Source organism: Thalassophryne amazonica, chromosome 6, assembly GCF_902500255.1.
Source record: "Thalassophryne amazonica chromosome 6, fThaAma1.1, whole genome shotgun sequence".
NCBI classification, from domain to species: domain Eukaryota; kingdom Metazoa; phylum Chordata; class Actinopteri; order Batrachoidiformes; family Batrachoididae; genus Thalassophryne; species Thalassophryne amazonica.
Window position 1 is genome coordinate 40,844,612 of NC_047108.1, and position 12,442 is coordinate 40,857,053.

A 12,442-nucleotide genomic window follows, 5' to 3' on the forward strand; every position below is an offset into this window, starting at 1 on the left:
TTCTCATTCTGCAGGAGGGGGAAACTGCCTGTATCCTAATGTGGGCAAAAAGTCTGTCAGTGAGCATCTTAAGGAGTGGTCGCTGGGAAGATCATGACCTCACCCTATCTACCTTCGGGGAAGGTGTCAGTCCCAAACTCCATGGTTCAAGCTGTGATAAATCCAAATCAAGGTAGATGAGAACTATACTCCTGAAAAGTTGTATGTGGTTAAGACATCAAAAACAGAAATTTTTAGACTTGATTTGTTTCTGGATTGAACATTGGCATGATTCATAAAAATATAAAATCTTGATCAGTAGGCCTTTGCCCTATCATACAGTCCACGATAATGCCGCTATAAATACATGGTCATATAAATTCAGTCATTTCGTGAGATAAATTGCTGTCTTTCCCTTACAGATTTAGAGAGTAGCAAGACACACCAGTGCCACACAGACCAGCTTTATTAGTTCTTCAGTTGTTTCATTATCTTTTTGTTTGTTTGGCAATGTTTCTCCTCTGCAGAAATTATCAAAAGTCTTTCCCCCCCGCTGGGTAATATAATCCCTCCAGCATGTCCTAGGTCTTCACTGAGGCCTCTTCAGTGGTGGGCACAGTTCCGATAATCTGATAACCGATAATTATCGAAGATAATGTTTTCATTATCGGATTATCTTTGTAGATAACTTTAAAAACCATTATCAGACTAATTCTCTTGCGATAAATTTTTTTCCAATAATTTTTAGACCAATAACATGGTAAATAAAGCTGAACAGCTACAAATATTTATAAAACTTAAAATCAGTTAAGCACCTACCTGTTAAATGTTTCATAGCTGATGTGTAGTTCTACCCTCTGCAAAACAGAGAAGAGCTGCTTTAAGAAGAAACTGCTCTATCATCTGTAGCCAAAGGAGAACTGGTCCCCCAAAAAACCTCATTTCTCTTAACGCCATACTGATACGCGGGCAATATCACCCAAGTCATCCAGAGGCATACATTTTTAACTTATGGTTCAACTTTTAACCAAACTAATGTCTGACAAGTTATTTAAATTAATGTCATGTCTGAAGTTTGATAAAGTATGTTTTAGTTTTAAAGTAATGCGCTAATTTTTAAGGTTTTAGTGTGGATATATGCTGTGCCCAGTGCATTATGGGTAAGTACGGGCCGAGGCGGAGGATTAGCAGCAATCTTCCACTCCAGCTTATTAATTAATCAAAAACCCAGACAGAGCTTTAATTCATTTGAAAGCTTGACTCTTAGTCTTGTCCATCCAAATTGGAAGTCCCAAAAACCAGTTTTATTTGTTGTTATCTATCGTCCACCTGGTCGTTACTGTGAGTTTCTCTGTGAATTTTCGGACCTTTGACTTAGTGCTTAGCTCAGATAAGATAATTATAGTGGGCGATTTTAACACCCACACAGATGCTGAGAATGACGGTCTCAACACTGCATTTAATCTATTGTTAGACTCGATTGGCTTTGCTCAAAATGTAAATGAGTCCACCCACCACTTTAATCATACCTTAGATCTTGTTCTGACTTATAGTATGGAACTTGAAGACTTAACAGTATTCCCTGAAAACCCCCTTCTGTCTGATCATTTCTTAATAACATTTACTCTGATGGACTACCCAGCAGTGGGGAATACGTTTCATTACAGTAGAAGTCTTTCAGAAAGCGCTGTAACTAGGTTTAAGGATATGATTCCTTCTTTATGTTCTCCAGTGCCATATACCAACACAGTGCAGAGTAGCTACCTAAACTCTGTGAGTGAGATAGATTATCTCGTCAGTAGTTTTATATCCTCATTGAAGACAACTTTGGATGCTGTAGCGCCTCTGAAAAAGAGAGCCTTAAATCAGAAGTGCCTGACTCCATGGTATAACTCACAAACTCGCAGCTTAAAGCAGATAACCCGTAAGTTGGAGAGAAAATGGCGTCTCACTAATTTAGAAGATCTTCACTTAGCCTGGAAAAAGAGTCTGTTGCTCTATAAAAAAAACCCTCCGTAAAGCTAGGACATCTTACTACTCATCACTAATTGAAGAAAATAAGAACAACCCCAGGTTTCTTTTCAGCACTGTAGCCAGGCTGACAAAGAGTCAGAGCTGTATTGAGCCGAGTATTCCTTTAACTTTAACTAGTAATGACTTCATGACTTTCTTTGCTAATAAAATTTGAACTATTAGAGAAACAATTACTCATAACCATCCCAAAGACATATCGTTCTCTTTGGCTGCTTTCAGTGATGCCGGTATTTGGTTAGACTCTTGCTCTCTGATTCTTTTGTCTGTTATTTTCATTAGTTACTTCCTCCAAACCATCAACATGTCTATTAGACCCCATTCCTACCAGGCTGCTCAAGGAAGCCCTACCATTAATTAATGCTTCGATCTTAAATATGATCAATCTATCTTTATTAGTTGGCTATGTACCACAGGCTTTTAAGGTGGCAGTAATTAAACCATTACTTAAAAAGCCATCACTTGACCCAACTATCTTAGCTAATTATAGGCCAATCTCCAACCTTCCTTTTCTCTCAAAAATTCTTGAAAGGGTAGTTGTAAAACAGCTAACTGATCATCTGCAGAGGAATGGTCTATTTGAAGAGTTTCAGTCAGGTTTTAGAATTCATCATAGTACAGAAACAGCATTAGTGAAGGTTACAAATGATCTTCTTATGGCCTCAGACAGTGGACTCATCTCTGTGCTTGTTCTGTTAGACCTCAGTGCTGCTTTTGATACTGTTGACCATAAAATTTTATTACAGAGATTAGAGCATCCATAGGTATTAAAGGCACTGTGCTGCGGTGGTTTGAATCATATTTATCTAATAGATTACAATTTGTTCATGTAAATGGGGAATCTTCTTCATGGACTAAGGTTAATTATGGAGTTCCACAAGGTTCTGTGCTAGGACCAATTTTATTCACTTTATACATGCTTCCCTTAGGCAGTATTATTAGATAGCATTGCTTAAATTTTCATTGTTACGCAGATGATACCCAGCTTTATCTATCCATGAAGCCAGAGGACACACACCAATTAGCTAAACTGCAGGATTGTCTTACAGACATAAAGACATGGATGACCTCTAATTTCCTGCTTTTAAACTCAGATAAAACTGAAGTTATTGTACTTGGCCCCACAAATCTTAGAAACATGGTGTCTAACCAGATCCTTACTCTGGATGGCATTACCCTGACCTCTAGTAATACTGTGAGAAATCTTGGAGTCATTTTTGATCAGGATATGTCATTCAATGCGCATATTAAACAAATATGTAGGACTGCTTTTTTGCATTTGCGCAATATCTCTAAAATTAGAAAGGTCTTGTCTCAGAGTGATGCTGAAAAACTAATTCATGCATTTATTTCCTCTAGGCTGGACTGTTGTAATTCATTATTATCAGGTTGTCCTAAAAGTTCCCTGAAAAGCCTTCAGTTGATTCAAAATGCTGCAGCTAGAGTACTGACTGGGACTAGAAGGAGAGCGCATATTTTACCCATATTGGCCTCCTGTTAATTCTAGAATAGAATTTAAAATTCTTCTTCTTACTTATATGGTTTTGAATAATCAGGTCCCATCTTATCTTAGGGACCTCATAGTACCATATCACCCCAATAGAGCGCTTCGCTCTCAGACTGCAGGCTTACTTGTAGTTTCTAGGGTTTTTAAGAGTAGAATGGGAGGCAGAGCCTTCAGCTTTCAGGCTCCTCTCCTCTGGAACCAGCTCCCAATTTGGATCAGGGAGACAGACACCCTCTCTACTTTTAAGATTAGGCTTAAAACTTTCCTTTTTGCTAAAGCTTATAGTTAGGGCTGGATCAGGTTACCCTGAACCATCCCTTAGTTATGCTGCTATAGACTTAGACTGCTGGGGGATTTCCATGACGCACTGAGTGTTTCTTTCTCTTTTTGCTCTGTATGCACCACTCTGCATTTAATCATTAGTGATTGATCTCTGCTCCCCTCCACAGCATGTCTTTTTCCTGGTTCTCTCCCTCAGCCCCAACCAGTCCCAGCAGAAGACTGCCCCTCCCTGAGCCTGGTTCTGCTGGAGGTTTCTTCCTGTTAAAAGGGAGTTTTTCCTTCCCACTGTCGCCAAGTGCTTGCTCACAGGGGGTCGTTTTGACCATTGAGGTTTTTCCGTAATTATTGTATGGCTTTGCCTTACAATATAAAGCGCCTTGGGGCAACTGTTTCTTGTGATTTGGCGCTATATAAATAAAATTGATTTGATTTGTTTATGGGTAGGATAGGGTAATCTCAGTACGTTCATGACATGAAAAATGCATTTGAAACACTGTGATCAGGCTCTACAGACAACAGCATTAAACTCTAGTGCCTAAAACTCTCATGAATATATTTTCTGGGTTTATAGACGTTATTGTGTCTGCGTTTATTAAATTCCACACGTTAAATGTAGCAGACACGGATTATCTGGAATTTTGTTTTGGCAAGTTTTCAAGGTCTCTACTGCCATCTACTGGCCAATAGTGTTCATTCGCCCTATTGATGTATCCCATAATCCCTTGCGGGCCAGAGAGTCGCTGCAGTCCAACATATAGAGAATCAACACGATGACAGTTGTAAATTAATATTATACTACAAAAATGTATTTTTTTATACTTTTCATCACGTTAATAAGAGACTGCATGCATGATAACCTGAAAACTTGCTAAAACAATTAGAACAAATAATCCGTGTCTGTTACGTTTAATCTGCGTTGAATTTAATAAACGCAAACTGAATTTCCGCGACGCGCGGAATTCCTCTGCTCCTCTTTCCATGACAAAAACTCCTGTAACAGTGAAATGTGCCGTTCATTTCCACACTGGACGCTGTGTTGATCCAGGACGTCGTCTGACTTCCACAGGAATTGCGGAAGACGTGGACATCTGCAGTTTTTCGGCACATTGAGACAGACGTGCGGAGGAATTCCACTCGTCGCGGTGGAGCCGCTTGGCGCAAAGCAACGCCGTGATGAAGCCTCACAGGACATGTTCTGGCATGTCCAGCTCATGCACAATTTCTTGGATAATCACACGACTGAAAAGCCACCGACAGCTGTCTGAAAGCCATTTGAAAGCCATCCTGTGAGACCAACATGGAGGTGCTTTTGTCCCGCGCCATGAGTGGTTCCGTGGGCCATCCCTCCGCTTCTCTTTCCATGAAAAAAAAAACTCCTGTAACAGTGGAATGTGCCGAAAAAGTCTTGATGTCCACGTCTTCTGCCATTTTAGTGGAAGTCAGACGACGTCCCGGATCAACAAAGCCTTCACGTTGGAAATGATCTGGTTGTTTCAGTGGGGTGTAAGCCTGTAGATCGGCGCTCGGAGTGCGCCGCGCTCTCAGATGCTGTGGGCGGTCTTTAAACCGGCTGGAGCACTCCTTAATCTGTGTAATCCCCATAAAATCGTCCCTGAAAGCCATCTGAATTTTCCGAATGGTGTCCACCTGGAGGTCTCTCACAGTTTATGGAAAAATTTGATGCAGCAAAGCTCCAAATCGTTCAGACATTTATTCGCAATAAAAATCTGACGAGAGGGGTGGACCACTGCTCACACAAAGCCTGCTCACAGGCGAATGACGCAACCGACAGGCGTGAAAAAACTCACGCATGGGCACGAAGGTTCAAGCTTGGCTGATGCAATCACACGTGATTCAAATCCATATGGTTTTTGCAAAAAATGAAAAGGTCGGATACTTTTCTAACAGACCTCGTATTGGTCTCAAACAAAGAGGACAAACAGTGTTGTAAAGAACAATAATCAAGACGTTAAAGAGCAAACTTCACTTTCCCGCAGAACGACATGAACAGGCAGTGATTGTAGCTCACAGCAGGTCCCATTGAAAATAATGGAGAGACGCCTGTGATTCTCGCATGTTTACATAAAATAAACACAATAACCACGTCTATAAACCCAGAGAATATATTCACGAGAGTTTTAGGCACAATATAAAAATAGTTTTATGTTGCGATGTTAATGGTGTTGTCTTTGTGCAGCGGTTAAAGTGCAGCGTGATCAGAGCGTCTCAATGCAGTTCACAATGTTACTGAGATCTCGCAGCGCAGCGAGCCAACATTTATGTGTCAAGACAATATTGAGTGCACGTTTTACAATATAATAAAACGTGCGAACAATATCATAAAACGTGCACACAATATAATAAAATGAGCACACATTCTCTCCACATGCAAAACATTTTGCAATGACACTTCCAGGGCTCCGTTAAAATGCCTGTTTTTACAAATAAAAAAATGTAATATTTTACAAAAGCACATTTATCTGTAAACACCAACACAAGTCACATTAACGTGTTGGTTTACATAATGAATGACTGAACCAATGAGTGTTTAGCAGAGGCACATTTTACCCAGAATCCTTTGCAATCTGTCTGTGTTTGTTACAAAACCTCAGAATTAGTGCATTATTCAACATTAAAAGATATGTTATATTTTAACTTTGTACAAATGACAGAATTGACATTAATGGAGTTATTCTATCGGTATTAATGTTATTTATAAATCAAAAACCATAAGTTAGCACTGCTTTATTTTCCAAGACCTCCGCCTGACCGGAGCGTCGTGATTGGGTAGAGAGCTGGGCTTTGTGGCTGCTCTCAGCTTGCTTCTGTGCTGGAAGCCATGTAGTAAACAAGAGCTTCCAGCAGGGGGCAAGATGTTCAAAGACAAAGTGTGGGCTCATTGTTTGGGTCTGTTGCTGCTTTTGATGCTACCAGAAGCGATTGTGGTGTTAAAACTCAAATTCAGTTTATTAGTAGTTGCAAATGTACCAGAGACAATACTGGAATTTATGGGTTATCTGTAACTTCCGTTACATTTTTGGGTTGTCTCGGACCACCTCAGCAGGTTCCTTTTCTTCCTAGGTATTTGAGATATTTGACAGGAATCTCATTTCCACTTCTTGAACCTGTGACTTTGTTTTTTTGGTCATTACCCAAAATTCATGACCATAGGTAAGTGTAAGAGTATCAGTTGACTGCTGAATCAAGAGTGTCATGTTCTGGCTCAGCTGTTTATTCACCTTGCCAGTCCAGTACAGTGTCCGCAGAACATCAGATGCAGCCCCAATCAGTCTGTTAGTCTCATTCTCCAACTTACTCCCATTTGTGAACAAGACCTTGAGTTACTTAAGCTCCAACACTTGGGGGAATAGCTCTCCCCTTACCCAAAGGGGACAAGTCACATTTTCCATAACAGGACCATGGTTTCAGATTTAGAGGTGATGATTCTCATTCCAGTCGCTTCACACTTGCCCTCCAGCCTGCCCAGTGCACATTGGAGGTCACTGTATGATGAAGCCACATTATCTGGAAAAAGCAGATGCAATTCTGAGGTCATCACACTGGATACCCTCCAGTCCCTGACAGGGCATTGGAAATCCTGTCCATGAGCATCACAAACAGAATTGGTGACAAGGGACAGTCCTGGCAGAGCCCAACACTCACCAAACACTTCCCACAACTGCGTTTTTGCCTCAGTAACCACTGAGACTGCAGTCCTTCTGGCCCACCGGCACCCATCCTCTGATTCTGGAGACCTCTGAGAGACCAGACACCTACTTCTTCAGCCTGATTATGTCCCACACCACCACACCAGCGGTTTCTTGGGTTGCCACCATGACAAGCACCGATAACCATTTGGCCACAGATAAAAGCAGCCACCTCAACTATGGAGGCTGTGAACGTAGACCTCCCCAGTTGCATGTCTCAAACCTCCCTTGGGGTGTCTGGTTCATCTTTTAGCAGAACAATGACCCTAAAGCCCCTTTCACACCGGGGCTGCTCCCAGTTGCTCCCTGTTGCGTCATGACGACACAGAAATTTCTGCGTCAGGTGTGCGCAGCAGGGGGCAGAGAGGAGGTGAGGACACAGCCTGCAGATTCTCTGCACAGAGAAGTCTGAATGCACAGTTTGGCTGCAGACAGACTGTGCACTCTGACTTCTCTTCTACTTTATATTTGTTCTTGTGCTGAGTTGCAGGTCTGCGCTCTGAGTTCTGTTATAGTTTATCTTTTCTCCTTTGACTGCGAGATGCGTGCGCGCGTGCGAACGAACCATCTGTGAGCAAATGTGGAGATGCCTGGAGTTCTACTTGATGCTGACATGTCCTGTCTCTGGCAATCAGTCTGTGAGCAGGGCTTATGTCCTTTTTTAAACACAGTGATGAGAGTTTGAGGGGAGAACAATGCCTGTAGCCAGACAGTTTTTTCTTTCTTTCTTTATTGTTCACATGTGCGCGCGTGAACAAACCTTCCATGAGTAAATGTGGAGATGTCTGGAGTTATACTTGTTGACATGTCCTGTCTCTGGCAATCAGTCTGTGAGCAGGACTTTTATGGACTTTATACAAACATATTTGTGATAGAAAAGTGAGGAGCTTTTTTTCTGTGCTGTTTTTTGCGTGTGTAGTTTTTACTGCATTGTGTACACGGTATAAACACAATCCTGCATGATTTGTACTGCGGGAACAATGGAACACAGCAGGAATCATAAATTGGCGTTGGGTAATGTTGTCTTGTGAGTGTGTGGCTTCCAGTCACGCTGAGTACCGTCCTGTTGCTCCGACTTGCGCTGAAACCACTTAATTCTGCGTCAAGCAGAGGACGCAAACAAAAATTAAACATGTTTAATTTTTGGCGTCCGATTTGCTTTGTCCTTTGTGCCCTTTGCGCTGTTGTGGCGCCGAGCTGCATCGTCTCTGCACTGAGTTGCTTCCACGTGGCGTCGTCACACGATGCAACTGGGAGCAGCCCCGGTGTGAAGGGGGCTTAAGCACATAGCCAAAATATCAAAGGAGTGGCTTCACATTTGTTCTGCTGTGTGCAGATGTCTACGCTCCATTCAGTGACTTGCTCTGTGTGCTAAAGCAGGCGCGCTGAACACCTCTCATACAAGCACAAAACAAACATGTCCCATCCCACAGACTTGGTGGCTTGATTTTATTTATTTCTTTTTTAAATCTTCATGCAGAGGTGGACAGCCTGTTTGTAGGGCAGTGCCATAAATAGTGCATGTGTTACAAAGACGGAGAGTGAGGGAACACACATTAGTCAGGTTATGATATAAACTTAACCACATTTCATATCCCTGACGTGGGAACAATTGATATGAAAATTCTACATGCATAAAACTTAAATGTGAATGTAAAATCCCAGCTGTTAGCGTCATAGGCGTAGGAGGTGGGGGGGGGGGAGCAGGGGGCACAGCCTCTCCTGGTGGAGAGTAAGAGAACTAAAGGCCACCTGTGGACCAACCAAAGAGGTTATACGAGGTCTGTCCGTAAAGTATCGTACCTTTTTATTTTTTTCAAAAACTATATGGATTTCATTCATATGTTTTTACGTCAGACATGCTTGAACCCTCGTGCGCATGCGTGAGTTTTTCCACGCCTGTCGGTGACGTCATTCGCCTGTGAGCACGCCTTGTGGAAGGAGTGGTCCCGCCCCCTCGTCGGATTTTCATTGTCTGGAAATGGCGGAATGAAAAGGACTTTTTTTCCATCAGAATTTTTTCAGAAGCTGTTAGAGACTGGCACCTGGAAACCATTCGAAAAATTTATCTGGCTTTCAGTGAAAATTTTACGGGCTTCACAGAGAATAAGGACTTTAACTACAGGTTTAAGGACCCCTTTAAAGGACGGTCGGTGCGCCGCGCTGCGAGCTGCGACGATGCGGCACAAACCACTGGATCATTTCTAAGCTGATGGCTCTGGATACGAGACCGTCGTGTGCTCTTTCTCTGGTTATCACAAGACCTGGACATCAGCCATTTTCCGGCAGATTTCACTTTTAACAAGAGATTTTGTCATGGAAAGCCACGCGGAGGCTTCGCGCGTCACGACCGATTCGCTGATGAAGCGAGACAAAGGAACACCTCCGTTTCGGAGTGTTAGAGGACAAGTTGGGACATGTCTATCTCAGCTTTCAGTGCTTACCAGTCGAGTGAGTATAAAAGAACTTGTGGAGAGCTGGACATGTCCCAACTTGTCCTCTAACACTCCGAAACGGAGGTGTTCCTTTGTCTCGCTTCATCAGCGAATCGGTCATGACGCGCGAAGCCTCCGCGCGGCTTTCCATGACAAAATCTCTTGTTAAAAGTGAAATCTGACGGAAAATGGCTGATGTCCAGGTCTTGTGATAACCAGAGAAAGAGCACACGACGGTCTCGTATCCACAGAGCCATCAGCTTAGAAATGATCCAGTGGTTTGTGCCGCATCGTCGCAGCTCGCAGCGCGGCGCACCGACCGTCCTTTAAAGGGGTCCTTAAACCTGTAGTTAAAGTCCTTATTCTCTGTGAAGCCCGTAAAATTTTCACTGAAAGCCAGATAAATTTTTCGAATGGTTTCCAGGTGCCAGTCTCTAACAGCTTCTGAAAAAATTCTGATGGAAAAAAAAGTCCTTTTCATTCCGCCATTTCCAGACAATGAAAATCCGACGAGGGGGCGGGACCACTCCTTCCACAAGGCGTGCTCACAGGCGAATGACGTCACCGACAGGCGTGGAAAAACTCACGCATGCGCACGAGGGTTCAAGCATGTCTGACGTAAAAACATATGAATGAAATCCATATAGTTTTTTAAAAAAATAAAAAGGTACGATACTTTATGGACAGACCTCGTATACAGTGGGGAAAATACGTATTTGCCCCCCTGTCAGTTTTGCAGGTTTTACCACCTACAAAGAATGGAGAGGTCTGTAATTTTTATTGTAGGTACACTTCAACTGTGAGAGACAGAATCTAAAAAAAAAAAAAAAATCCAGACAATCACATTGTATGATTTTTAAATATTTAATTTGCTTTTTATTGCATAAAATAAGTATTCGATCCCCTACCAACCAGCAAGAATTCTGGCTTCACAGACCTGTTTGTTTTTCTTTAAGAAGCCCTCTTATTCTGCACTCTTTACCTGTATTAAATGCACCTGTTTGAACTTGTTACCTGTATAAAAGATACCTGTTCAAACACTCAATCAATCACACTCCAACCTGTCCACCATAGCCAAGACCAAAGAGCTGTCTAAGGACACCAGGGACTAAACTGTAGACCTGCACAAGGCTGGGATGGACTACAGGACAACAGGCAAGCAGCTTGGTAGAAGACAACAACTGTTATGATTATTTATTAGAAAGTGGAAGAAACACAAGATGATTGTCAATCTCCCTCGGTCTGGGATTCCATGCAAGATCTCACTTTGTGGGGTAAGGATGATTCTGAGAAAGCTCAGAACTACACAGGACCTGGTCAATGACCTGAAGAGAGCTGGGACCACAGTCACAAAGATTACATTAGTAACACATGATGCTGTCACGTCTCATACACGGGGTGCTGTTCTGCAAAGAGGACAGGATGACTGCACCATATTGAAGATAGGATGGATGGGGTCATGTATTGTGAGATTTTGGCAAACAACCTCCTTCCATCAGTAAGAGCATTGAAGATGGGTCATGGCTGGGTCTTCCAGCATGACAATGACCCCAAACACACAGCCAGGGCAACTAAGGAGGGGCTCCGTAAGAAGCATTTCAAGGTCCTGGAGTGGCCTGGCCAGTCTCCAGACCTGAACTCAATAGAAAATCTTTGGAGGGAGCTGAAACTCCAAACCTGAGAGATTTAGAGAAGATCTGTGTGGAGGAGTGGACCAAAATCCCTGCTGCAGTGTGTGAAAACCTGGTGGAAAACTACAGGAAACGTCTGACAACTGTAATGGCAGACAAATGTTTCTGTACCAATTGTTAAGCTCTGTTTTTCTAGGGGGTCAAATACTTATTTCATGCAATAAAATTCAAATTAATTATTTAAAAATCATTCAGTGAGATTTTCTGGATTTATTTTTTTTAAGATTCTGTCTCACAGTTGAAGTGTACCTACGATAAAAATTACACCTGTCCATTCTTTGTAGGTGGGGAAACCTGCAAAACTGTCAGGGGGTCAAATACTTATTTTCCCCACTGTATATGAGTACTAGAGGCCACACTTGCACTGAGCTGTGTCCCGGCAAGGAGGCGTGGTTGCCATTTTAATTCCGGGCAAGTCAGTAGGCAGCACGCATAGAAGTTCAATTAGTCTCGTCAAGAAACAGGTGGATTATGCCGGAAAGCTGCGCATGTTGGCAATCCCACAAACAGAGGAACAAGGGAGACAATATTTCCTTCCATAAGTAAGTGGTTTTCGTTATTCTTGTCATTTTATCTGTGACATTTGGTTGATAAACAGGTGTATGTTTCCTGCCCGTGCCTGTGTCGTCTGAGGACATGGACCATTAACTCTTCACTTACACACACCACTGACTTCATGAATAAATAAATATGTATATATGTATGTATATGTATGTATATATATATGTATGTATATGTATGTATATATATATGTATGTATATGTGTGTGTGTATATATGTATATGTATGTATGTATGTGTGTGTATATGT

General features: G+C 42.2%; 1 protein-coding gene across 1 annotated transcript in view; it reads left to right on the plus strand.

Moving 5' to 3' along the window:
* atp6ap1a (ATPase H+ transporting accessory protein 1a) overlaps positions 1-12,442 on the plus strand; it is a 77,512-nt gene that overhangs the window by 31,806 nt on the left and 33,264 nt on the right. Inside the window, exon 8 of the mRNA XM_034172050.1 lies at positions 13-172. Within this exon, the coding sequence (XP_034027941.1) occupies positions 13-172 (160 nt within the window). The remainder of the gene's footprint in view (positions 1-12; positions 173-12,442) is intronic.